This window comes from Musa acuminata, chromosome BXJ1-11, assembly GCF_036884655.1.
Source record: "Musa acuminata AAA Group cultivar baxijiao chromosome BXJ1-11, Cavendish_Baxijiao_AAA, whole genome shotgun sequence".
Classification (NCBI taxonomy): Eukaryota; Viridiplantae; Streptophyta; class Magnoliopsida; order Zingiberales; family Musaceae; genus Musa; species Musa acuminata.
This window is the reverse complement of record NC_088337.1, coordinates 31,157,636-31,183,669: the sequence shown is the minus strand read 5'-3', so window position 1 is coordinate 31,183,669 and position 26,034 is coordinate 31,157,636. Positions and strand designations below refer to the sequence as shown.

Here is a 26,034-nt window from a genome sequence, read left to right as displayed (position 1 = left end):
ACCAATTCAGAATCCGATTCGTATTGCAATCGTAAATCCAACCTCACTTTACAGTATCCTAAGTGAGTTGAGATAACATATGACTCGTGTCATCCTCTCTTGATGCCCCGTATATCTCGCGATCCTGTTTGATTCCGAGTCGAAATCTAATATGATTCCTGTAGATACATTCGGTAAACGTTCTTGTTTCCTTATCTAATGCCAATCAACATCAATATCAAATCTATCGAGTTCGCCGACTCCTACCCTTACGGTCTCCTCCTTCACTCCGTCTATATAGAAAACTCTCTCTCCGTCTCTCCAGAAGCTGCAGTACAGACTCGACATAGCATGTAACCATCATATGGAGGTTGAAGACGACTCCGAGATGAAGGAGAAAAGAGATTGGTCCGGTCGCTTGCCGCGCCTTTCCATGGGGAGCGAGGGCGAAGACGAGGTGGCGAGATGTAGCCGCTGCGGCCAGCCGTTGAACGACTCAGATCAGGTGATGTCATCGTCGAGCATGGCGTCGGCAGAGAGGGAGCGGCGACCAGATCGAGCACTGGAGACGAAGGGGAGCCAGGCTGCGCCGGCGGAGTGTCGGCTCGTAGTCCGGGTGCCGGGTGGGTCCGGGCCGATAAGCCTGAACAAGGAGGAGGTGAAGGCGTGCCGTGATCTCATGATCGGGTTTCCCTGCGGCCATCTGAGGGTGGAACTCCCTGTAGCGTTCTCCGACATGCAGGCGGACGCCGCCGGCACCTGCGACGACCTTTCCCCAGTCGCCAACTGGAAGATCGCCAGCCCAGGTTTGATCAATCGACTGAAACTTGAAAGAAAGTATATGTGGCCTCAATTAATGGGAAGTAATTATGGTGACTACATCTCCACATCTATATTCTCTTCGACAATGTTGCTAATGGAAATAATGACAATGATGTGTAATGATGAACAGATGACGACCCGGAGAAGATGAAGGCCAGGATCAAAGTATGGGCTCAAGCCGTGGTTCTCATGTCTGCTATGAAGTCACCCCGCTGACCACTTCTTGTTTGCTCATCGACGAAAGCACATGATGATACGTGTAGATCTTGACAGCCGCATCTACATTCCTTCAGTCAAATTTTGTAATGATTTCTTGATATTTCTCTTTACAAAGTCTCTCTCTAATGAAAAGCTTCGAACTAAGTTGGGACTTTCAGGGAGTATTAAGATTTAAAGTATTATATTATGAGATTTTAAGATTCTTATTTTTTATTTTTAATTAATTAGATAGAATTTTAGAAATAAAATTTTATTGATTTAAATTATTATTATATATATAATATAACTTTATTTTTTTCTTTATCTTAGGCTAATAATAATTTACTATTACGATCTGAGAAAAGATTACATCTCTCTTTCTTCACATAACTGTGCCAGAAGAGGATCCGTGCTCTACATATAACTTGGTTCTGGCAATACTACAAACATATAGATGTATGGAAGCTGTAAACGAAGCAGCATCATTTTCTTCCATCTGCAACCCTTGGATTGCTGGCTATCCATCAGATTAACTTATCCGGAGACACAACGCCATTGATAGAGCGCTCGGCCGGTGCATCAGTACTCTTATCGCCTTCCGCAGTGGCCGCCGCTGAACCTTCCGCCCTGTACTTGTACCATTTGGCACACATGAGATAGACCCCAAAGTTGAGGCAGCTCAATACGGCGAGGAAAGAGTAGAACAGTTCCAGGCGGTTCGCGTTCAGATCCAGCCCGTGGAGCCATCCCTGCCGGCTTTGCGTCAACCTCCCTGTGATGCCGTTGATGGCTTGCACGAAGATGGAGCTGAGGAAGTAGCCGAAGGAGAGGGAGAGAAACGAGAGGGATGTGGAGAGGGAGCGCATTCCGGCCGGCGCCTCGCTGTAGAAGAACTCCAGTAGCCCAACCAGCGTGAACATGTCGGCCACCCCGAATATGCCGTACTGGAAGGACAGCCAGAAGAGGCTGATAAGCTTGCCGTCTTGGACGGCCGCGTTGCGGCGCTTCAGCTCGACGGCGGCGGCGATGGCCATGGAGACGGCAGAGAGGACGAGGCCGACGCCGACGCGCTGGAGGTGGGTGATGCCGGAAGGGTGGCCGGTGATGCCGCGTGCGAAGGGGATGAAGACGAAGTTGTAGATGGGGATGAGTATGGACATGAAGACGACGGGGATGACGGGGATGGAGGCGGCCGGGACCTCGAAGGAGCCGAGGTGGAGGTCCATGATGTTGCCCTGTTGCACCGAGAAGGTCTGAAGCTGGGCGAGGCAGGTGTTCATGAGTATGGTGCTGGCCAGGATGGGGAGCATGCGGATGATGATCTTTAGCTCCTCTACTTGTGTTACCGTGCACACCTTCCATGGCTCTGCTCTGGTGTTTTCCGGCAGCACCGCTGCTTTGTCTAAGAACCTGGAGATGACGACCCATCTCTCTTCATTCCATAGTAGTACTGAAACCAAAACACAGCAGACATGTATTTACAGGACATCACCTCAATTGGCTGGAATGTGGTAGCTTTTCTTCGACATGTTCATCCACTTTCTCATTGATCTCATACAGATCATCAGAATTCTGAGGCACGGTCAGCTTCCGATTCTTGAATGCAACAACTACGACCTGAAATATAAGGGAGTCAATCTTGCATTAATCTAGTGGTTCTCTGAGGAGGCACTACAGACCTGGATGAGCTTGAGGAGGGGGCTGTCTCCTGGAACGCGGACGAGGTAGAAAGGCTTCCCGGCAGCGAGGAAGGCGAAGCCAAGCAAGGCGAGCAACATGGATATCAAGAAAGCCAATGACCACTGTTTCTTCTCGGTGCTCACCCAGACGATCACCGTCACCCCCACAGTGGCGCCCAGAGTGACGCTGAGCAACATAAAGTTGAAGTAGGTGGTGATTTGGTACTTCTGCTTGGGGTTCTTCTTGTCGAACTGGTCTGCTCCAAGCGCAGGGAACGACCCCCGTGTCCCTCCGAAGCCTATCGCCAAGAGACACAAGATCGCGTGGAAAAGCAGCGCGTTTCGTCCCTCCAAGCGACATGTCGAGCAAGGACGCAAGCTGCTCTTGTAAGCTTGAACGGCGAGAAGGATGTAACCCTTTGTATGCATGCAATTGGTCAGTACAAGACGAAAGCACAGTCGGTAGCTTACAACAGGTCGATCAAGTTACCGCGATCTCGAAGAACCCGAAGAGAAGAGCCGTGTTGAGCCTGGTCATGTACGTGTCGGAGATGAAACCTCCGACGATGGTGAGCAGGAAGGTTGCACCCACGAAGTTAGTGAGAGTGGTCGAGGAGCCAGCCAGATCGAAGTGCATTACGTACATGAAGTACAACACCAAGCTCACCATGTTTGCTATGAAGCCAACATTCTCCACCCCCGACATAGCTGTACAACTCCGATTCATATGAGTGATGCGTTATGGATCCACGAGAGGTGTTCTTTTGAGATTTAGGATGCATGATTGCTTACCGAAGACGAACATGGCGGCTCTGAATCCACCTTTTCTTGTCTTCCCAGATGTGTGGGGATGGGTACCGGCCTCGTTGACCTCCATGCTCTGACCCTGCATGCATCCATGAAGAAATACATGAGCTGTTAGCCGCAACGAGGAAAGAGAAGAAAGAGCTGATTAGGAGCAGCAGCTACATGGACTGCCATGGTTCACAGCTCAGAGGCTTGCGAAAGCCGGGAGGAGTGGAGGAGAAGCGGTGATGGAGCATGATAAAAAGGTTGAGAAGGCCACATAGTGGACGCCGCCGCACGGCCGGCAGATGGCTTCGAAGTATCCGTCTCCGCAAGAGGCCGAGGGGAAAAACGATTGTAAAGCAGAGCCGAATCACACCTGAGGAGGTTCAGGGTCGATGTGGTCATCGCCCCTGAATCGTCCAGGGTGATTCCGCCTGCCCACCAAGGACATCCCACCGCGCTCAAACCCTTTTCACGGGTGTTTCGGTCCACCTAACTGTCCTTTATCGATGAAAATAACCATAAAGACGAAAAGAAAATTATATATATATATATATAAACATTATATGTATTTAAAAATATAGAGATATTACAGATATTTTTCAACCATTTAATTCCTTTATATATAAAAATATACAAATTTTCATTTGTATTACTCCAATAAACTTAAATTATCAATTATTTTTACTAATGAATTAATAAATATACTAAAATTTTACTAAAGATCATTGAATTATGAGACCATATGTTTTATAATTTTGAAACAATTTAGTGAAAACTAACTTAGATGTTTGTCCAAAGTTGATGCAAATTATATTGGAATTGTAACTTTCACTAGATTCACTGTTTTACAATACATACACTATTTTACATGTTGAAATAACACAATAAATTTGAGACTAACTTTTAGGTTTGAGTTTTCTCGCCCAAATTTTTATCAAGTGTTTAGGTCATTTGGACCAATCCTTTAATCTGATTATTATTTTTAAATTTTAAGCAAAAAATAGTGCATTGCATATTAGGAATTATTTTTTCTGATCTAAATTTTTATCAAGTGATTTTGACCAATTCAAAAGCTTAAATGTCAAAAAAAAAAAATATATATATATATATATATGGATTTGTGATTTTTTGTGAAAATGGAAAAACAAGCTAAAAATAAAATAAAAAAAAAACCATAAAGTTCACAAGCTGAATAATTCATAAAAATATCGAATAAATTTGCTAAAATAAAAAAAAACTGATGACATATAGCCGTTTGGGTCCAATTCAATCCTTTTCAAAAAATTTTAGGCAATTTGGACCAATCCTTCGATATGATGCATTGTTTTTATGTTTTAGGCAAAGAAAGAAATAGTATATTAGAAAATATTTTCTCTAACCCAAATTTTTATCAGGAGTTTTGGACTAATTTAGAAACTCAAATATCAAAAAATATTATATGAAACTATCATTTTTTTATGAAAATAAAAAAAAAGACCAAAAATAAAAATGATGTATATTTCACAAGCTGAATAATTCATTAAAAAAATCAAAAAAATACCTAAAAAGAAAACCAATAACATATGTATATTTGAGTCCAATATAAAACTTTCCCAAAATTTTTAGGTATATTGGACCAATCCTTCTATGTCATGCTCTATTTTTTAGATATTAGGCAAAAACAATGCATCATATATTATGAATTATTTTCTTTAGCTTGAATTTTTACCATATATTTTGGACTAATTTAAAATCTCAAATGTCAAAAAATATTACATTGATCCATCGTATTTATATGAAAATGAGAAAAAAATATCTAAAAATAAAAAAATTGACACGAATTTCACAATCTGAATAATTCATAAAAATATAAAATAAATTCCCTAGAAAAATTAGGGTCTTCACTTGGTCTTTCATCGTAGAGAATTTATAAATCCTTCAGGGTTCATTTTTTTTATCGTTCTTTAATTTCTCCTATGATATCTTCTCGATTTTTATTATTAAAGTCTCGTTATCATAGTAGGCTCCTCTTCTCTTCTCCATGTGTCTTTTTAATTTTATAGAGATGGTGTGTATACTGTTTTATTGGAATAAGTTTGTAGATCACATATTTATATCATTTATGTAAATATTTTTCAAATTGCTTTGGTATAATTTTATGGACTGCATTAGCTTGTTTTTGCATTAACACCATGAACTTCCTAAGTGTCTTGAGATATGTCTCATAACTTTTATACTCAAATTTTGTTCTTCTTCAATTTTATCCATACATATATATATATATATATATATATATATATATATATATATATATATATATATATATATATATATATATATATATATATATATATATATATGATTTTTTTATGAATTATTCAGCTTGTGAAATATACATCATTTTTTATTTTTGGTTTTTTTATTATTATATTTTTCATAAAAAAAAAGATAGTTTCATATAATATTTTTTGATATTTGAGTTTCTAAATTAGTCCAAAACACCTGATATATATATATATATATATATATATATATATATATATATATATATATATATATATATATATATATATATATATATATATATATATATATATTAGAGGTTTAAGTTGTTATATGTAGAATGAGAAATAAATTTATTATCTAGTTATCTAAAAAATTAAAGGCCTACCAAATTAAAATTGATTTGAAATGAATTCGAAATTGAACGGGAAAATTTACCTTTTCTTACACCGCTAGCCTTAAATGCCAAACGCAAGCAAACTCGACATGTTCGACTCCTCTGCCTCTCGTCGCCAATTCGGCCTCCAACCCGCGCTTGCCTCGGCGAAGGCGGTGGCGACGAGGCTCGAGCCTGCCTCCGGTGGGGGGCGATGGCCTCGCTGGCTTCATCCCCAGCTCGGTCGTCGGTCGGCTGCTCGACAACGAGGACAGATTCGCTCGGCTTTATTAGGTGATGGATCCTTCCCGTGCCGCCAGATTAGGCCGTTCTTTTGAGTTTGAGGGACTTGGGATTCTAGTGACTGTCGTGGAAACGTTACAACGTGATAGAGGGTTTGTTGTTTTCTTCAGCATGTCGATCAGCGAAACCTGGCCGTGGGTATCGAGTTTGATGTAAAGGGTGTCCTAGGTTTTAGTATGGTACAAGTAATCTCCATCGAAGAGGTGAGAATCGCCTTGTTCTTGTTTGCATCTTATTTTGTGAATCATCCGTACCAAATCAGGCTTCTTTATTTCTGTTTAGGATACATAATCTATAGTTGAAGGCACATCCTTCGTAAAAAAACGTCTAAATTCAGTTTTCTACTTAAATTTCTTCGCAGAAGTAGGAAAACTTGGCATTTGTCTTTTCTGAAACAAAGCGGAAGATTGGATGTCTTTCGATCGTCATTCGTGATTTAGTATAATAAGTATGAGATTTGTACTATTTAGGCCTGATCGTCAATGTAGTATATAGAGATCCATTTAGGCCTGCTCTTGAATGTAGTAATGCAGTATATAGAGATCCATTTTATGCGGTTGGTCAAGATATGGTTGGTGTGGAGCTCATCGAAGTAATGCAATATATTGGAATCCATTTTGTGCATTAGGTCAAGATGTGGTTGGCTATAGTACAAACAGGCTTTCGTCAGCTTGGAATTCCATGGTATGGCTTACTGGTATTGGCAGCTATGACCGCGGAAGGCCATTTTTTTCTTATTGCAAGTGTAGCTTTAATCTAACACTATCAATTGCCTCAAAAATGTAATCGTCATACTGAAAGGGCCCCCATGAGTGTAAGAAGAAAAAACTTATGCTTTCATCTTTGTCTCCAAGTCTCCCTCTTGTTTGTTGCTACTAACTTATATTAAAAGCGATGTTTTCATCTTTCCTTTTCCTGGATTTACCTAATGTGTATGCTTCTCTCCATGTGATTTCCATATCTGTATCTAAGTTCTGTACACTAGACCAGAAGAATTCACGTCCTGTTTGCATGTCTAATGTGAGTATCGAACTGGTGAATGACACTGGTATTATGTGGCTTATCATGTTCCAACTCTGGTAGGGTCCTACTAGAGATTGTACGGTAGGTCTCAAGTTGAGCGATGAACCAGTATTAGTTTTTGCCCTGATGTCATATTGTCACAAATCACATGGGCCTTGTTTTTGGAAAGAAGTGATGTTCAGCTGCACTTTTGAGGTTGTTGATGATCACGATACCAAATTACATTATAGCTTTATCTGATATAGGACTGTTGGTGGTATCAAGAGCTATTTTATATTTAGTTATTGCAGATCGCTTGTGGTTGTTGTGTTCATGTATATACTTGCCTTTTCTATTTGATTTTTGCATGTACCAAGTGGCATACTACTGGCGGTTTTATTAAGTGCAAATTGGCAGAGTGCTAGATTGGCACAGAGTTGATGTCTAAATATAACCCATGAAATGCCATGTTAAAGAGCATGTACCGTACTGTCACAGACTTAGCTGGTTTTGCCTAAGTCGTGCGGCACCCTTGCGTGTCCGTCCGCAAAGGTCAGTCTACTCGAAGCCTCCCATGGTCCCTTAGGACCCACATTTGAGAGAACATGATAGAGAAAACGCCTCACTCGGGATCCACAACCAAACATATTCGAAAAACACCTTCATAGACAATGCAAATTACAAACAGACTTTACCAGCTCTGAACAGTTGCACAACAAAGGGTAAAATGGTCCATTACAGACCAAGAATCTCTCACATGTGTCCACATGACACAATCTTTATTTACAAGCCTAAAGCGGCCACCAACCTAACTAAAATGGGACTATTAAGCCTTCGACCGTCCCTCTACATGTTGTACAAAGTATGAACATACCAAAAGACACAGACATACATAAGCATTACATCAAACACCCTGTTTAGAAATTTGTCCGTGACATTCTCCCCCACTTGTTCCTTCGACGTCCTCGTTAAAGCCTTTGCCTGACACTGCAACTCCTCGCCTTTGCTGAGTCTTCAATCTTCTACTCCAGCTACAATACACCTCTTGGCTCCCAACTGCTCTCCGCTGTTGTTTTTGAGTAGTCGAACCTTTGATCCGTCATGCTGCTTCAACTCACCAATGACTCTGACTCCGGTGTGGGGTTGGCTGAGTTGTGTTGATCCTTATTGATTCCTGCGGATCCTTCAAATGAAAGAAAAGACCATCATCACTGCGCCAGTCTCTCAAATGCCTCATGTTGCTTGAACTGGGTGGATGCTTGTTGGAGCTTTAACGAGCATCGTCTCGCAAACTTCTGAAGTTTTGGGTCATTCCTCCACAAAATTTGTTCATTGACTCTTCTTTCACTTAGTTGTCACATCCAAGTAGGTTCGCATCACTTCCGCTTTCGATTGGCATTTCGTTGGGAAATGAAGCGGACAATCTACTCTCAGTAGCACTGATCACCGTTGGTGAGGATTTGACAACTATTGTCTTTCATTATCTTCGAAGGGTCTTTGAACATATGCAGAGCTCCTCTGCTGGATAGATAAAAGAATTGGGGTACTCGGTTTCGCCCATTCTCTTAAGAGTTGAGAAGGCAAAGGTTACTTGACTTCGCCCGCCTCCTCGAGGTTGTACTCCATGCATCGAGCTGGTTACTAGCCTTCGCCTGCTCTTTGCTCACACTTCTGAAGCACTTGAAGTGTTTGCACTCCTTGCGTTGAGTTAGCTACTGTGATTCACCTTCTCAATGCCATCGAACTTCTGGAATGCAGGAAGTTTTCACCCCAACTTAGAGTAATTCTCTAATAGATTTGGTCGCCTCTGGGATTGTACCGTCTTCTCCATCAACCTTGCCGCTTACTCCCCTAAGTAGCGAAGGTACAGCACCGCGTGCTGCCTACTTCGTTCCTTGGTCGTGCACTCTTGCATGACCCGAAGCCCTTCACTTTCGGCTATCTTGATGAGAAACTCATTAACACCGGTCTTATGAAGTTCCTTGGCCTCTGCCCTTCAGCCTTGTCTCGGTACTTGGAGTTTGCCTCTGCATGCTCCACCTCCTCGACCCCTTTCGCGACCAAGCGCTCTCCCTCAATGAGAGCAAGGGATCAATGACTTTCACGGAAGTCCCGCCTCTGCGGTGCCATGGCGCTGTCATGCCCATGACACTACTATCCGTCGCCTCGCATCTGCATCCCTTTTCTTCACAATCAGTAGATATGCCTCTGTGGTACTCCTCTGAGTCCACCTCCATTCTATCTGATGTTTGATTTTGGGTAGCTAAGTCCCTCTGGACTCGTCGTCGCTTCCTCGCCCCTTTCGACCCCCTGCTTCAACACCTCTGTGTTCTCCAAGTAGCTCCCTTTGGTCGATGGAAAGACAGACTGCAACTCCCATGCATGGCCTCTGCCATCATGTTGTAGGGTTTGCACCGATTCTGTTCTCCTTAGCTTCTTTGGTAGCAACGTTCGCTTACTCGACCTTGTCCCCTGACTTGTCGGGCTCCCTTAAGCGAATATGAGATCTAGAGTAGTTTAACTCTTCAGCTGCTTCAATCATACCGCTGTATGATCAAGTCCCTCCCATGGGACATATTGGTACTTGCATTCAAACTTTTCCCTTGGTGGAACACAACCCCCATATGCTGATGACCAAGACTTTCATCTGATGCAAAATTCGATGCACGCACGAAAGACCCGCATCTGCGGTAGCATGGCCTTCACTCCTTGAATCCATAGCCCTTCTTGCCGTCGTGTTGTTCACCGAAGTGGAGCTCCCAGTAGCTCCCGATCATACCTCCGTATGATCCAGTCCCTCACGGGGCTAGATTGTATGTATCGCATTGCCACGAACTGTTCCACCACGATCTGCTGCACCATGTCACCTCCTGGTGACATCTCTATTGCATTCTGATCCTTGTGGGATGAACTCGAATTGTGAACCCTTCATGTGTGGCCTCTGCCAATACATCGCAGGGTCTCTTCCACCTTCGATTTTGTTCGTTCCTTTGGCAATCGACCTTCATCCACCCACTCTTGAGTCACACCAAGATGAAGCACCGCTCTAGGACAGTCCGTCGCCTAGTAGCTCTAGAAGTCCCCCGACTTCGCTGCAATTAGTGCACCATTGTCTGGATCCTGGGCCTCTATCCCTACCAGCACAATCTTCGCTGCACACTGCCTCCTTTATAGCAACTTGAATGACAACACTGTGGCATATTCTTCAAGAGTACCCGCCTCTGCGTCCTCTTGCCCCGTGCTAAGGCCTTCTGAACCCAACTTTGCCTCCGAAAATTGAGTCGCCTTAGTTCCTCCATCAAATGCTTTTCCAAGATAAGTTGCATGTGCCCAGAAGTTCCCTTCGTCTTTGGCACCATGCAAGATGAGTCCGCTCCGTTAGAATGAATGACCCATGGAACAACATGATCCTGTTCTTGCCTCTGCAAGAGTTCATGTCCTTGACCTCTGTCCAAGGAAAGCACTATGCCTCCGCTCCATGTTCCATCTTCTATGCTAGCTCCCTTCATACGGCTTGGGTACTTCACCAAGTTACACCCAAGTTGCTCCGCTCCTCGTTTTTGCATTCAGTTGATGGTGGCCCTCGCGCCCACCATTCCACGGGTCAGCCCTCCCTTGAGTTCGATCTCTATATCGACTCCAAGTGTGCCTTCATTTGAGTTGCTTTGGGTCACTCCCCCACTTGATCTCGCAATGCATCCACCAATGCATTCTCTTAAGCGAGATTATGCGACGACTCCTCGCCGCTTGCTCAGTCCATTGAGTTTCGTGGAGTTGTTGTTTGTTGAGGTACTCCTCCTCAACTTGTGAGATCCGTCCCACATGATTCTCCCTCTGGAGAGCCGGGACTTATCCCTCCTGGATAACTGTCCCGTTGGAGCAACATCTCTCTTCGTTTCGGAGACCACCATCCCCTTGGACTACTCCGATCTGCTGAACAAATTGTGCATTGTTCTGCCTCCTGCAAACACACTTGCTAGATTGTGACTCCACGTCAATACAGCCCCCGCTGCACCCCTCAAGGCCTAGCAACATGCTGAACTAGTTGCATCCTTCAGCCTCCTACGGACATATCCTTCTCATGCCGAAGAGAAAGTTTCAATGCCTCATGGCGCCAAGTTTCGGTCGCCTTGGGATGGCCGCGAACATTCCATCGTCCGCATACAAGCCAATGCATGAGTACCGAATTCTTTGAGTTAACAATTCCCCTCACCTCTGTGAGCTTTGCACAACTCTTTCGGTCGCTGAGCAACTCATTCCACCTTGCATGGTCTAATCCTTTTCCAAGCGCCTCGCTTATCTCGAGCACCATCAAATACAGTTATCAACGTTGAGCCATAGCTCAAACTCAACCATCCCAACCTTTGTGCGCTTCGCATTCTTCCAAGCTTGTCTGTTCTCGTGGTGCCTCTTGCGCGAAGGGTTGGCCATTCCTCTGAATGTCAATCTTAGATGCCCGCTCCTCCGAGCGACTCCTTTTCCCTACATCTCCATGCCCGTTTTCCCCCAAACGGTCGCGCGTGTGCTGACTGCCCTCAACGCAGCCCCGCCAGGTCCCCCACGTTTGCATGCCAAGTGTTTCTATGAGTGCTTGTCCCGCTCTGATACCATCTGTCACGGACTTAGCTGGTTTTGCCTAAGTCGTGTGGTACCCTTGCGTGTCCGTCCGCAAAGGTCAGCCTACCCGAAGCCTCCCATGGTCCCTTAGGACCCACATTTGAGAGAACATGATAGAGAAAACGCCTCACTCGGGATCCACAAGCAAACATATTCGAAAAACACCTTCATAGACAATGCAAATTACAAACAGACTTTACCAACTCTGAACAGTTGCACAACAAAGGGTAAAATGGTCCATTACAGACCGAGAATCTCTCACATGTGTCCACATGACACAACCTTTATTTATAAGCCTAAAGCGGCCACCAACCTAACTAAAATGGGACTATTAAGCCTTCGACCGTCCCTTTACATGTTGTACAAAGCATGAACATACCAAAAGACACGGACATACATAAGCATTACATCAAACACCCTGTTTAGAAGTTTGTCCGTGACAGTACTATCACAGACAAAGATGTAAACACGGTGTTTGATATAATGTTCGTGTATGTCTTGTCTTCCAGTTTTGTTTGTGCTTTGCACAGTATATAGAGGGCTTGCAGTAGGCTTGACAATCTTATTTTGATTGGGTTTTGTGGTTGTTTCAGTCTTGTAAATGTAGGTTGTATGTAGTTGTTGTGCAGAGGCAAAACAGTCCAAAAATAGACTATCCAGACAGCCATTTTGGGGTTTTTCTAGCTTCGCTGAGTGGTGCGGAGTGTCAACCAGCATAACACCCAGGAGCTACATAGGTGGCACATGGTTGGATGAGCCTTTGGGAAAATGTCTAGAGGTGGTTCGCTACCTTGTTCCGCAGCAATGTCAGATAAGCATTTATGGAGACTTTTGGTCATGACGGACCATCTTGGACCCTTTGTCACATAGTCATTCAAAATTTGTGAAGTCTATATTTGTAATTTGCATTGTCTATCAAATATTTGTTGAAATGACTGCTTGTGGGATCCCAAGTTAAACGCTTCTTCTAACCCATCTTTTCTTTTGCAAGTCCTTAAGAGATTATAAAAGATTTTGGGGAGATTGATCCTTTGCAGATGAACACACAAGAGTGCTGCTTAACTTAGACAAAACCAACTAAGTTCGTGACAGTACTGACATCTAACCATAGCCATGAAACTGAAAATAGTATGTTGTTTACAGCAGCCAGTTTGATTTTTTTCCTTTAACTTGTTGTTGCTCAAAGAAATTGATTTGCTTGAATTGTCATGTTCTCCAAGTTCTGACTTTCTTTATTTATTAAGTTGAGATATAGATTAGATCTTTGAAAAAACCTCCTGGTTTGTACAGTAGTGTTTTTCGGTGATTGGTGTTGAAAAAAATCTCTTGTCAAAGACAAAAAGAAAATGCTATTGTCCTTAGACTTTTATTTTAAATAAGGACATGAAGCTTCTTTGTGTTTATCCTTCTCCATCAGAAAAAAAAAGAAAAAAAAGATAGTATTTGGCCATTGCTGACTACTGGAAGTCACTTCTGCCTCTAATTAATCATGAAGTTTTTTTTTTTGGTTTATTTTCTATCTAGAGCAGGGAAGAGGGCATGAACCTGAATTTGAAGGAGAAACGGTCGTAAGAATGGCCAGTAATAAAACGGATCATTGTGTTTGGAGTCTTTGTTGCTATCCACTACAACAGGCAGGACTGCAGTTCCCTGTTAAACATGTAGTAGTGTATTTTTTAAATGTATGCAAGGAACATACAAGCCTTCTTCAACTTACGCTGGCTGTTTGATGTTGCAAAGTTGATGCAGCATAGTTGCTACCCCCCAGTCGTACAAGATGCATCTCCTTGAAACTAGTTGTATGGTTAAATAAGTTTAGCATTGGCTTGTGACCAAGTTCTGTAAGAGGACCTATAGAGTGCTGTTTATAGTGCTTTTGTGGTCTTGTTATCATGATAAATTATTTTGAGCAATGTGCTTGTACCTTGAGGGCAATAATTATATTTGGCACGAATTATATGTTTATTTTTCATCTCCTTTCACTGCAGTTGATGATTTGAATTACGTGGGCTCAGGCTCAGATGGTTTCACATATATTTCTACTATGTATGTGTTGATAGATCTTATCTTTTTCGGTTTAAGAGGCTTCGGAAAATGTTAAGAGCAGAAATGAATAATGTGGCTCCAATGTACAGGTTTTACTTATCCTTTTCATTTCAGCCTTTCAGAAAATACAAACAGCAGAAATAGAGGCTTGTAACTATGAAAGATCATGATCATGCGAATGGAAGTAGTATAATATCTGAAGGAGCATTCAAGGCAAATTTTCTAGTGAGATTACTTATGGGGTCGGCTTTTGCTTCTAGGTAACAGAATTCTGATGCATCTGTTTCAGAGCAATAGGTAGAATTGTGCATGTCATGCTTTGTGGATGAGAATGAACAGTTGTTTTGCATCAGAAATGGTAAAATTCTAAAAGGTCCTGATCCTGATTGCAAGGTGGAGCATTGATATTGCATTGAAGTCGATTTCTTTCTTGGGACTTGATTCAGTATGCCATTTTGTTTCTCCATGATGTTGCAACTGTTTTGTAGAATCAGCTTTAATGCAGATTGGAGCCACTGGACACTATTTCTTCTGCTTGTAAAGCCTTTAAGGTATCACCAATCTATACAGAAAGTCCAACTCTTGTTTTCTTTCGGCATGGTCCCCTGTTTCCTTGAGTTTCAACCTCATTGTAATAACACACTTACTTTCCTTTGTTGCAAGGGGTAAAGGAGAAAGGATGATCCTCTTCAAGGAAACCAACACTAGTTTTCTTTCTGCATGGCCCCCATTTTTCATGCTTGCCTCTCAGTTTTCCCTTGTAGCTATGGGAGTGAGAAATATAAGGCCTGGAAACTTGAGCAGGTACTTCCTTTATACTCTTTCTTCTAACATGAGACTAATTGCAGGATGGGGGGACCACTCCACTGTCCTGACATAGCATCCATGAGAGGAGTGATTTATTGAATGGCTGCATCAGCCTTGGATGACTTTCAATTCCCCAAGTGGGGTTAGTTCCCTCCACAATTCGATAGGAGGAACAAGCACCTACTCTGAATCCACCACAATATATAATTGTCTAACCACAGCATTGTCGAGTTTTTAAATCCTTTCAGGTTGCAGTTGGGTTCCCCACCTAGGTCCCTCCATTTCTTTTGGCACTTGGATGACTGCAATGTTATTCTCACATTTTATAGTAATTTCTTTCTAGCTCTGTCCTTGTTTTTCTTTCTCTTTAAATGGGTAAACATCTAAACTGTGAGACAACTTTTCTGGTAACCATGATGTTTGCATGTTTTTTTTAATAAATTCATCATCTTGAATTACCTACCCTTGAAAGAAAAATTATCATTTGTTTTTGGGATCATAAAGTAGAAACAATTCTGCATTGATAAACTTTTTTAAGAAAAACTGATAGTGCAAAAAAAAAAAGGTCTAGAAATTTAGCAAAAAGAAGCCAAGAGAACTAATCATTTTTCTTCTGTTCATTTAATACAAGTTGTAAAGGCTTGCCATATTGATCTTTTGAGGGCCAAATAATGTACTCTTAGTATAATTCTTGGATGCCAAGTGGTCCTCTAATCTATTGATTTGTGCTAACCACACCTTCAAATCACTTATAGCTGATAATGTTAAAAATTCAAACCTTTTTAACAGTCAGATGTTCTCATTCAACTACTTATATCAGACAATTGTGAGGCTTTAGAGAGACCTTAAACAACAGGCTTTTGACTTAATGCTCCTCTTTGCCTGTCCCTTGGCAGAGAAAGTTGCAAGGAGCTTATTTAACTGGTTTCATGTTCAGAGTCTTGTTCTGCCTTTAACTTTTGGGTTTAGATTGTTCTGAGACAATTGTGAGTGGAGGAAGAAAGTTAATTGGGCTAAATTTGTGTTTTGCTGAAGAAATTTAATTCGTATGGTTAGGATTGTTGATTGTGTTCAGGAGGCTGTTGCTTGTAAACTTCATGATGTTAGCTTGAGTTTTGCTACATCTGCTAGTTGAAATCAACGCAATAATATCATTGCTTTCTTTATACAGGCGATACAGTCTAACTATATGTTTATTTTTGTTGTTGTCGAAATATATGTTGTCTGATACTCGATGAATTCAGAAAAAAAAAAAGCTTTTTTCTACTCTTTTTATTCATTTCAGAAGAAGTTCTCAAAACTATAATTTGCCTGGATCTGCCATGCAGTCTCACTCACGTGAAGGTCAGAGCAGAACTCAGAGTCCTTCCTGATATAGTAGTTTAGCTGCGTGGAGAAAAATAATATTGCCATCCAAATCAAAGTGGCAAGGCAAAAGGGTGGAGCCTTCCATTTCGATGGCCAAGGACGAAGACCGCGAGGTTGAATAGTGCTCCTGGCAGCTTATGTTAGCAAAAGCCAAGATGTTACAGTGATGTATGAGCGTGCAGTTGTGCTCAGACTTGGACTTGGGACCAAAATTTATTGGGGAAGAAGGATATTGTGTACCTTTCATCAATATTTACTTTTGATCTACTGGAAGGATGAATGATATTTTAATGGTAGGATTGCAGAAACTTGTGATATATTATAGCAAAGGCGTTGAAGACCACCAAGTAATTTAATTCAGGGAGATGTGGCTGCTGCAGGACTCTGCTATGTGCATGTGTTGTAGATTCCCATCGCCTGCATTACTGCATCAGCCTGCTGCACTGCCTCGTGTTCCATAAAGAGGCCAAGAAAGATCTGCGCTAGGGTCGAGACAAACTGAAGCACCACTGTGGAGTCAACTCCAGATGGCCAACGACAAGCAGAGTTTTTTGTCCAAGGTAACTTATAAAATAGTAACATTGCAGATACAAAAATAAGTCTTTTATGAGTTTCTATTATGGAGATATTCAACCTTTGAAGCCATCACCTTCTACCCCACAGCCATGTGGACCCTGAGGTGGAAGAAAATTTCCTATTCAAATGCTCAAGGTGGTGAAGGTTGTGAGGATTCCAACTGGGGCTTTATAGGCTCTTCTTTTGAATTGTGGTTTGGGGTTTGGTCTTTAGTTACACTGTGATGTGGTCTTTGGATTTGTGTGATAATCAAATAGAAGAAAATTACTCTTTACACCTTGGGTTACACTAGAGACTTATTTCTCCTATTATTTAAACTTGAAGTGGATGGATACATCTCTTTGTTGACTTTTTTAATTGACTTTCTATATAAGATCAACAAAATATCTATTTTGTCTCCCTAATTATACTTGGTGGTCCAACCAACTCTTTATTTGTCTCAGAAAAAAACAATATTGACAGGAACTATTTATAACTGTAGTCCAAATGATTCTCTTTGCTATTTTGGAATGGAGGAATGAAAATATTTTTATGGGTCACCAATCTCTGAAACTAGACAAACCTGACTCTTATCTGATAGTCTTGAAAATAATTAAAGGATCAATGGTCAAAGTTGGATATCTAAATTGATGTTATGCACCTCTCTCTCTCTCTCTCTCTCTCTCTCTTCCTTTCTGCAGAATTATGTTTCTCAGTCTTTAAATGTCTATAATATCTGAGAGTGCCTTTCAGTTTTATCCCTTCATGCTTTATTTCAATCTTATTAGCAGCAGAGTAGGACATGACTAATTAAAGAATAGGAAGAAAGAAAATGACATAAATATTATTATATTCCTGCAACTGAGAGGCTTTTTGGTACCTGGAAAGAAAATCTACCTGCAAAATTTTCTTTTGCTAATAGAGTTACATAGTTTATTGTTTTTTTATTGAAGAAAAGTTAATACTTGCAGGAAACCCCAAATGGTCCTTTTGACTCTGGACTTTGATTTGCTATGTCAACTGCCAACCACTTTGTTTTTTTTTTTTGGTTTCTAGGTTCAATTATTGTGAAAACTATAGGATGATAGAGACGCATGGCAAAGACTAAAATGGCATGATGCCTAGAACAGCTTGTAATTGCTGGTTTGGTTGGAGGGTAATGAGTTGAGCCATCAAAAGAACAACACCAGATGCTTAGATTTGGGCCTTGAGATGCTGACTTCCAATTACTTTTTCTTAGTACTAATTGTATTCTTTATGGTTTGTCCACACCCTCTTGGAAATTTCCTTCTTGGTAGGAGGAAATTTAGATGGTCTTTTAAGATTTGTAGTCAACATGAGAGCTGGGTGTTTGGTCTTCTCCTGTGGAGTTGGTCTTTGTGGGTCCATCCTGAATGCTTTCATGCCCCAAGAACCTCAAGTCGTGAGTCTACAATTTGGATGCTTTGGAATGCACAAAGCCCTTCATCCTTCAGGTATGCATGCATATCTTTTCTCAGGTGATGTGATCATGCTTTCAGTCTCATTCATGCAGCATGTCTTGTCAGCATCACTGCCCCAACCATCTTCTCAGCAGCTTCTGAGAATTTACTCCTTTGTGGGATTGCCATCCTGATTTGTGTGTGTGTGTGTTTGTGTATGTAATAATAATAGGAACTGCATGTTCATGCATACTGAGCAATCTCTGGTTAGATATATTCCTTTTCTTTCCTATTTGTCTCAATAGAATTAGCCTGATTTATCACATCTAAATATGAGACTCTTGAAGGATACTGACACCTTATTTGGGTGATTTATATGGCAATTACCTCAACAACAGTCTCCTTTAACAATAAATAGTGAAGCTGTGACTTAATTGTGGATCTTGACACAGTCTATCTTGCACTTCATCTTGATGCATTTTCTTCATCATCAAGGCAATAATCAAATCATCATTCTATATTTTGGATCCAGGGAAATGGCTTGGAAGATGAAGTGCAACAAGGGACAGGAGGCCATCTGCTGAATTCCATTTCATGGTCATCATCATGATGGTGACATGATGATGTGATGATGGAGGGGCATTGGGGCAGCAATTTCCAGTTTTCTCTGCATTTGACTCCAAACACCACCAAATCCAACCATTCAATAGGATCAAATGGGACAAATGGGAGGACCCAAATGCCCATTCTGATCCTGCCATTGAACTCCATTCTTTGGTCTCCTTTCACCACCCTCCCATCCTATTTGAACTCCTCTCTCTCTCTCTCTCTCTCTCTCTCTCTCTCTCTCTCGGACGCCCCCATTTCTCCTCCTCACCGATCAATCATCCTTTCGTGCCCTTATTCTCCCTCCTTTCCCCCTCGCCAAATCTTCTGCAGCTCCTTCCCTTCGCATCCAACTCTTCTTCTGTTCACGTGATGTATCTCCTTAGCTACTAGCGACCTGTTTGCTCTGCTCACTCCCCTCGTCTCTTCTTGTTATCATCTGGGTGCTCAGATCTGTTACTGTGGGCGCATCATTTTGCCATAGTCTTCCTCGTTTCCTGATGTGTGTGCGGTCGTAGATGGTATCCCCTGGGGGCTGATCTGTGCTTCCTCGGTATGGGAGCATTTGGATCGCCTTGAAGCCATCGCCGCCGAGGTGTTCGCCTGATGATGCAAGCTCGCCAGGGGAGAGGTGGTAGGGTTGACGGGTGCTTTGGGTTCTTGCGGCTGCGGGGTTCCGCGCTGTACTCGTTGTTTCTGTACCTGCTCGTGGTGTGGGGTCATGGAAGTCCTCCGTTCCGGCGATCATCTGGGGCTGCCACCTCCGGCGTCCTGATGTTCTTGTAGTGCTGCGCTGCGATGGGGAACGGCACTTCTCGAGCCGTCGGCTGCTTCGTGCCCTCGGGGTTCGCGAAGGGCGGGGTCGATTTGGAGTTCCTTGAGCCCTTGGATGAAGGGCTGGGCCACTCCTTCTGCTATGTTAGGCCGGTGATCATCGATTCTCCTGCCACCACTCCGTCCACCTCCGAGAGGTACACCCTCGATTCGAGCACCCTCGATTCGGACACGCGCAGTGCTTCTTTCAGGCAGGAGTTAGCAGAGGATTTCGCAGGTCTGCACAGGCCAAGTAAGAGTTCTTGTGAGACCACCTTTAGGACGATATCAGGGGCCTCCGTAAGTGCGAATGCCTCCACTGCTCGAACCGGCAACCCTAATGTTCTTGTCTCCGGCGATGCCCAAGAACCGGCCGCCTCGTTTCAGAGCACAGCCTCATTCGCCGCGGTACCTCTGCAGCCGGTGCCTCGTGGTTCAGGGCCATTGAATGGGTTCTTGTCAGGGCCCTTGGAGAGAGGATTTGCCTCAGGGCCTTTGGAAAGAGGGGCAGGTCTTATGTCGGGGCCATTAGATAAGGGTGTCTTCATGTCAGGTCCCCTTGATCCAACTGATAGAAGCAACTTCTCAGCTCCACTTGGTTATGGCCGGAGAAAGGCAAGGTTTGGATGGCTTATGAGAAGCATGAGTCGACCCATGAGAAGTGCTCTTTCGAGGACTTTTACAAGGCATCGACATGGTTCTGGTTGGATGCAGCGGTTCCTCTTGCATCCTATGACCCAGCTAGTTTCACATTCTAAGGAGGCAAGGCATCAGCCAGAACCTCTGGCGACCTGTTTGGACGTTGGGACATCTGAACCTGAGTACTGCAGTAGCCGTAACTTGCAATGGGCGCATGGCAAGGCCGGGGAGGACAGGGTTCATGTTGTTCTGTCTGAAGAACAGGGATGGTTGTTTGTTGGGATTTATGATGGTTTCAATGGCCCTGATGCACCTGATTTTTTGATGAGTAACCTTTACAAAGCTATAGATAAAGAATTAGAGGGACTTTTGTGGGACTATGAAGACAAATCAGGGCATATTGCAGCTACATCTGATCTTACCGAAAGTGATTCTACCAAGACTTGTTCCAGTATTGTTAAAGAAGATTGTGTCAGTTCTCAGTTGCAGTTTGGTGAATCACAATATAATGAATCACGAAATCAATCTTTTGGCAACCAAGGTGAGGGAGGAGTTGTACTCATCCCATCTGACATCGACAGTAACAAATCCGAGTCTACCAATGACAATGGCTCGGGTAATGAATCGAGCAGGGCTGTTCAAGCTGTAGAGGAAATAGTTGACAAAGACATCAACAAGAAGCAGAGTGGAAGTGCTCATGACTCCAATGTAGACATAGGTTATGAAAATACGGATACCAAAGGCCACATTGGTGCACCCCAAACATCTTGCACACCAGAAACCAAATTAGCAAGCAGATATAGAAAAAGCAAATGCCTTTATGAGCTTCTGCAAATGGAACTGCTGGAAGACCGCGACAGCAAGTCCGTTTTGTCATCTGGTAATGCCAGTAGATCCTGTGATTTGCAGTTTAGTGCCACTGAAGATTTATGTAGCAGAGAAACCTCATTGACAGTGCAACCTGTTTTGTGCTCTTCCAGCATCGAGAGAAAAAGTTCAGGTCTCGGGGAAGATCTTGGTGGACTAATAAGAGAAAATGATGCTGCAGTTGGGATTGATTCCAAAGGCTCGAAGCAGAAGTATGTGGCATCATTTTCTTCTTTAGGACAAAAGAAGATGATCCGAATATCATTGCTTGGATCAAAGTTGAGAAAAATGTACAGTAAACATAAATCATCTCACAAGAAGCTTTTCCCTTGGAGCTACTATTGGCACAGAGATCCATCCAATCTTGATGAGAGAACAGCTAACTCATCAGTGGTTATCAGAAGATGCAAATCGGGTCCAGTGGACCATGATGCAGTGCTTAAGGCTATGACACGAGCACTAGAAGCCACGGAGGAGGCTTATGTGGACATGGTAGAGAAGGCACTCGATAAGAACCCAGAGCTCGCACTAATGGGTTCATGTGTTCTAGTGATGTTGATGAAGGATCAGGATGTATATGTCATGAACCTCGGTGATAGTCGTGCTATTCTGGCGCAAGATAAATTAGATGATAGCTATAGGAACCCAACTCTTGCAAAAGAAGATGTGAGACATTGGAACAGGTCAAGGGATTCTCTTGTTCATGTGGAACTAGACAGGATATCTGAGGAATCTCCAATGCATAATCCTAAAGGACAAGTCTGCAACATTAATCAGACTAGGGAACTTCATCTTTGTAGCCTAAAAGTGAGGGCTGTTCAGCTATCTTCTGACCACAGTACAAGCATTGAGGAGGTATGAACCAATAATGAAAATTTTTCTTTTTTATTCTTCTTGGGGAATCTGAGTGATATTTTTGTGATCTATCATACATAAACTTACTGATATTTGATTGCATTAGATGTTTGCAAAGCCAGTTAGTATATGAAATTGCTTAGATTCTCTAATATATCATGTAGAAATTGATCAAAGTTGTTGGTTATAATGCAAAATGCAAGCTTCCTCAAGCTGCAGTACATTCTGGAGTCATTGTCGGGATTGTGTTTCATTCTCTTATTTGTCCTATCATTATTGTATGAAAGTAGGCCATGTCAATTAATAATATCCAACTTATCTAAAAGCAAGCTAATTCAATTTTCAATCAATAAATGGATTCATGTTTTGGGGGATGGAATACAAATTGTGATTTCTCTAATTTCATGAAACTTTTACATCACATGAACAGTTTAGGCTACAGAAATTTGTATGCTTGGAACCAATTACAAGCATATTTATATAGATAATTAACTTGTCACATTCCTTTTATGGGTTGCATATTTAGTTGGATTTATATACTTAGTTAAATGCCAGAGGTTTTGGTGTATGGTAAATACACCCTGCTTTACAAGTACTACATATTTATTATGGTTGTACTGTTAAAATAAGTTTCATTTTCCAGATTTTGACTGTCTAGGATGTAATATCATATCTTTTCTAAATATGGTACAATATCTTTCTTCACATTGATTTCTCTTTCTCATTTTAAATCCTAAAGAACACAAAGCCTTTTTGGGTTGCCTGGCTTGTACTGAGGGCATTCAAATTTTCTTATTTATAATTTTTAAGGTTCCTGATCAGAACATTCACACAATCAAATGGAAAATATTGTCATGCTCATATAAGAATTTAGTTGGCATTATCACATTCTGCACCTTGCCAATTTGTGGAAACAACCAACTCCTTTTACTGGACATGACCAAAAGAAAAGTCCTCAGGTGATCGTATGTACACAAGCTTCACACTGCTTTAACACTCTCCTTTGTTGCTTCCTCACTGTATGCAAACGTTACCCCTACAAGCAGACAGGTTATTTCCATGATTCAAGTCCTGATTACCCAGGTCGATGTTCACAACACTGAAAAAATATAGGACTTCTTTTATGGTCATTTGGATATAATAATATTTGATTTCCACAATAGTCCCTATGGGTGATATAATCACTTACCTTTTTTACTAGTTAACTTACCCTATCAGCTAAAATTTGCAGGAAGTCTTGAGAATTAAAGCAGAACATGCTGATGATGCTCAAGCTGTCTTCAATGACAGAGTAAAAGGGCAGCTAAAAGTTACAAGGGCATTTGGAGCAGCGTTTCTGAAGAAGGTCAGCCCAGAAATCTGCTTATTCCTTTTTATCTAAATTTGTTTGTGTGTGACAATTAAGTGCCCACATAAAAATGCAATAAATGTCTTTCTGAGGTTCGAATTTAGCCATGCGACATTTAATTGAAATCAAGGGCACTTTGTATTGGGCCTGAGAGTGTGGTTCATTGTCAGAATCATTAAAATCAGAAACTTGATCTCACGTGAAAGCATACCTTGATATGTTGGAAGTCTAAATTGGCTTGGCATGGCGTTGCCAAGGTAATTGGATAATTTCTTACTTTTTTGCAAAATCTGATGTGCATGCCTGGTAAAGAAATATGGAATTTTAAATTATATTTATCTATTATTTAAGTCTTTTTGTGCAAATGGCTTGATAATATGTTATATATGTTTGTTAAAGTTCCCTTTGGAATTTCCATCTCCATCGATATTTCTTGCTAGTGCAAAAATTGTGGTCATCAACTTTTAGGTGGATTCCTTCTCATATATTTAGATGAGTGGAACCTTAGACTATATTTGTATGATTTATTTTCACTTGGAAAATAACTTTGATGATGGTTAAGTTAGGTTATGATTATTGGAACTGCCTTTATAATTTCCATCTCCGGAGGAGGGTATGATTTTCTCCAATAGCAGTTGCACCAGGATACATATGTACTTGTATATGTGCATTCATCTTGAAGGGACTGGAATAACAAAGGAGAGTGAAGAGATATTGAATTTCATTTTCATTCTCTTATATTTCTATCATTTTGTTAATCTGTGGTAATACATATATCTTTTGAACCAACATATTGGTGTGAAATCTTTTGTTAACCTTGTTAGATATTCGTTGTTTGTGTTTAAATATCGATGTCTTGATATAAAATAGCAGTTCTACTCCAAAATTTTTACAAGAGTAAGTCTCTGTGTAATAGGTTGTTGACTCCATGGAGAGAACGCAGATTATCGGTGCATCTCTTAGATATTATAATTGATTAAATTTGCTGGAAAAAAGTTTATTTTTCTGAGACTGGTTGTACTCTTTCTTGCAGCCAAACTGTAATCAATCTCTGCTTGAGATGTTTAGAGTTGATTATATCGGGAACTCAGCATATATTAGCTGTTCCCCTTCCGTTCTTCATCATCGTCTCTGCTCAAGTGATCGTTTCTTAGTCCTCTCTTCCGATGGGCTTTACCAGTACTTCAGCAATGAAGAAGTTGTTTCACATGTTACATGGTTCATGGAAAATGCACCAGAAGGGGACCCTGCACAGTACCTCATTGCTGAGCTGCTAATTCGTGCAGCTAAAAAGAATGGTCAGTAGCAGCTATATTGTAAATTTCTCTTTTTTATGATTTTAATTATATGAGTCCGTGTCATCTTTCAGTTGTTCTCTGTGTGAGTTTGTTAGATATGTTCAATATTTCATCATACTTGGCAGTCATTAAGCAATAGTGCCATTAGTTCCTATAGTGCATCTGAAACTGGAGACATTTTTTTAGTCAGAACGACATTGTAAGTTATCATGACCAAGCTCCAGCACAAGCATAGTATTGGTGGTATTTAACATGTTTGAATCCAATCGGACTTGATGAAAGATCAACTTTTGTAGTTGACATGATTGATCTCCAGACTATTGATAATTGTCACCTTTGATCCTCTTCCAAAGCGTCACCTGTTCCATCTCCCAGACAGAAGTTTTAACATCACTTTTCTAAACCTCCACAAAATCTTTGATGCATTTGGCTCCAACATCCCAGTACATCTCTCGGGCTTTGTGAGTCTTGTTGGAAGTGTTTGTATCAGTAATAAATTATCTAGTTTGGTAGAATTCTCTGCCCATTGTCAAGTGACATCCCTGGTGCTACAATCAACTTTTCCCCTTTCATACGATAGATGTCGTCAATGCTTCTTTGTTTACAGCTTGATGATTCACATGTTAGTTCCTGTTACGTGTCGCAGGGATGGACTTCCATGAGTTGCTGGATATTCCTCAAGGCGACCGGCGCAAATATCATGACGATGTTTCCGTTATGGTGATTTCCCTGGAAGGAAGGATTTGGAGGTCATCCAGTTGATCGTTGTTTGGAGCAGCAAGCTTTGCCCTGTATCCTCATCTGTAACATATTCCCATCATGAAAGGCATTCTTGTTCTTTACATGTTCTCGTCTCCTTTTGATGTACTCGTTCCATCCCGAGGAGTTGTGATGGCCATCTCTCTCACCCTCTTGATGAACCTCCTCGCCAAAATTCAAAGCCTATCAGAGGGTATGCGCAGCCCAAGAATCACTGAACTCAGACCTAATCAGTAGACTTGCATGACTCCATGACCCCATGCCACAGCTTGGAAACTTGCATTGGATAAAGAAAAACTTCTCAAGTTATATTTGATGGTAACTTTGATGTCTTCGTTTTTCTGCTGCAGTTGAATGTTGAGGGCAAGAGCAAGAAGGGGAACATTAGAAAGAAGAGGTATTTTTCGATCATGAGTCGGACGAGCTGTCCATGAACACACCTAGCTATGTTTCTATTGCCCAGTGTCTATACACACAAGGCAGAGCAATGAACAAGAAAAAAGGTAAATGAGCCCATCTATATGTTTGTTCTTTACCTTTCATGCCTGGTTCTTTTACCATTTCCTCTATCCAACTCCAACAAAGACCACACCACCCCATCCATCACCATCAAACCTTTTGT

The 26,034-nt window shown here is 41.6% G+C and overlaps 4 protein-coding genes and 1 long non-coding RNA gene across 6 annotated transcripts; 3 read left to right on the top strand and 2 right to left on the bottom strand.

Annotated features, from left to right (window-relative positions):
- Positions 1–113: 113 nt before the first annotated feature.
- LOC135597661 (uncharacterized) lies at positions 114–1,159 on the top strand. Its single transcript, XM_065090916.1, has 2 exons — positions 114–785; positions 932–1,159. Exons 1-2 carry the CDS (start codon positions 344–346, stop codon positions 1,015–1,017), a joined length of 528 nt encoding a protein of 175 aa, XP_064946988.1. The 5' UTR covers positions 114–343; the 3' UTR covers positions 1,018–1,159.
- A 220-nt stretch (positions 1,160–1,379) lies between these two features.
- Positions 1,380–3,376, bottom strand: LOC135597659 (protein NRT1/ PTR FAMILY 4.6-like). The gene has a single exon (XM_065090914.1). It carries the CDS (start codon positions 2,307–2,309, stop codon positions 1,524–1,526), a length of 786 nt encoding a protein of 261 aa, XP_064946986.1. The 5' UTR covers positions 2,310–3,376; the 3' UTR covers positions 1,380–1,523.
- Positions 2,488–3,918, bottom strand: LOC135596492 (protein NRT1/ PTR FAMILY 4.2-like). The gene is made up of 5 exons (XM_065088538.1): positions 3,844–3,918; positions 3,471–3,564; positions 3,169–3,386; positions 2,679–3,095; positions 2,488–2,616 (listed from the first exon to the last, which is right to left on the bottom strand). The coding sequence occupies exons 1-5, from the start codon at positions 3,916–3,918 to the stop codon at positions 2,488–2,490; spliced, it is 933 nt and encodes a 310-aa protein (XP_064944610.1).
- A 2,302-nt stretch (positions 3,919–6,220) lies between these two features.
- On the top strand, positions 6,221–13,971 carry LOC135597660 (uncharacterized). 2 transcript variants are annotated; one of them, XR_010481352.1, is made up of 2 exons: positions 6,221–6,402; positions 13,555–13,971. It is a non-coding gene; the product is annotated as an uncharacterized LOC135597660 (long non-coding RNA). The 2 variants fall into 2 exon arrangements; XR_010481353.1 differs by having other exon boundaries at positions 6,221–6,614.
- A 5,011-nt stretch (positions 13,972–18,982) lies between these two features.
- LOC135597657 (protein phosphatase 2C 32-like) lies at positions 18,983–25,497 on the top strand. The gene is made up of 4 exons (XM_065090912.1): positions 18,983–22,007; positions 23,239–23,352; positions 24,389–24,653; positions 25,300–25,497. Exons 1-4 carry the CDS (start codon positions 19,632–19,634, stop codon positions 25,413–25,415), a joined length of 2,871 nt encoding a protein of 956 aa, XP_064946984.1. The 5' UTR covers positions 18,983–19,631; the 3' UTR covers positions 25,416–25,497.
- Positions 25,498–26,034: the final 537 nt, after the last annotated feature.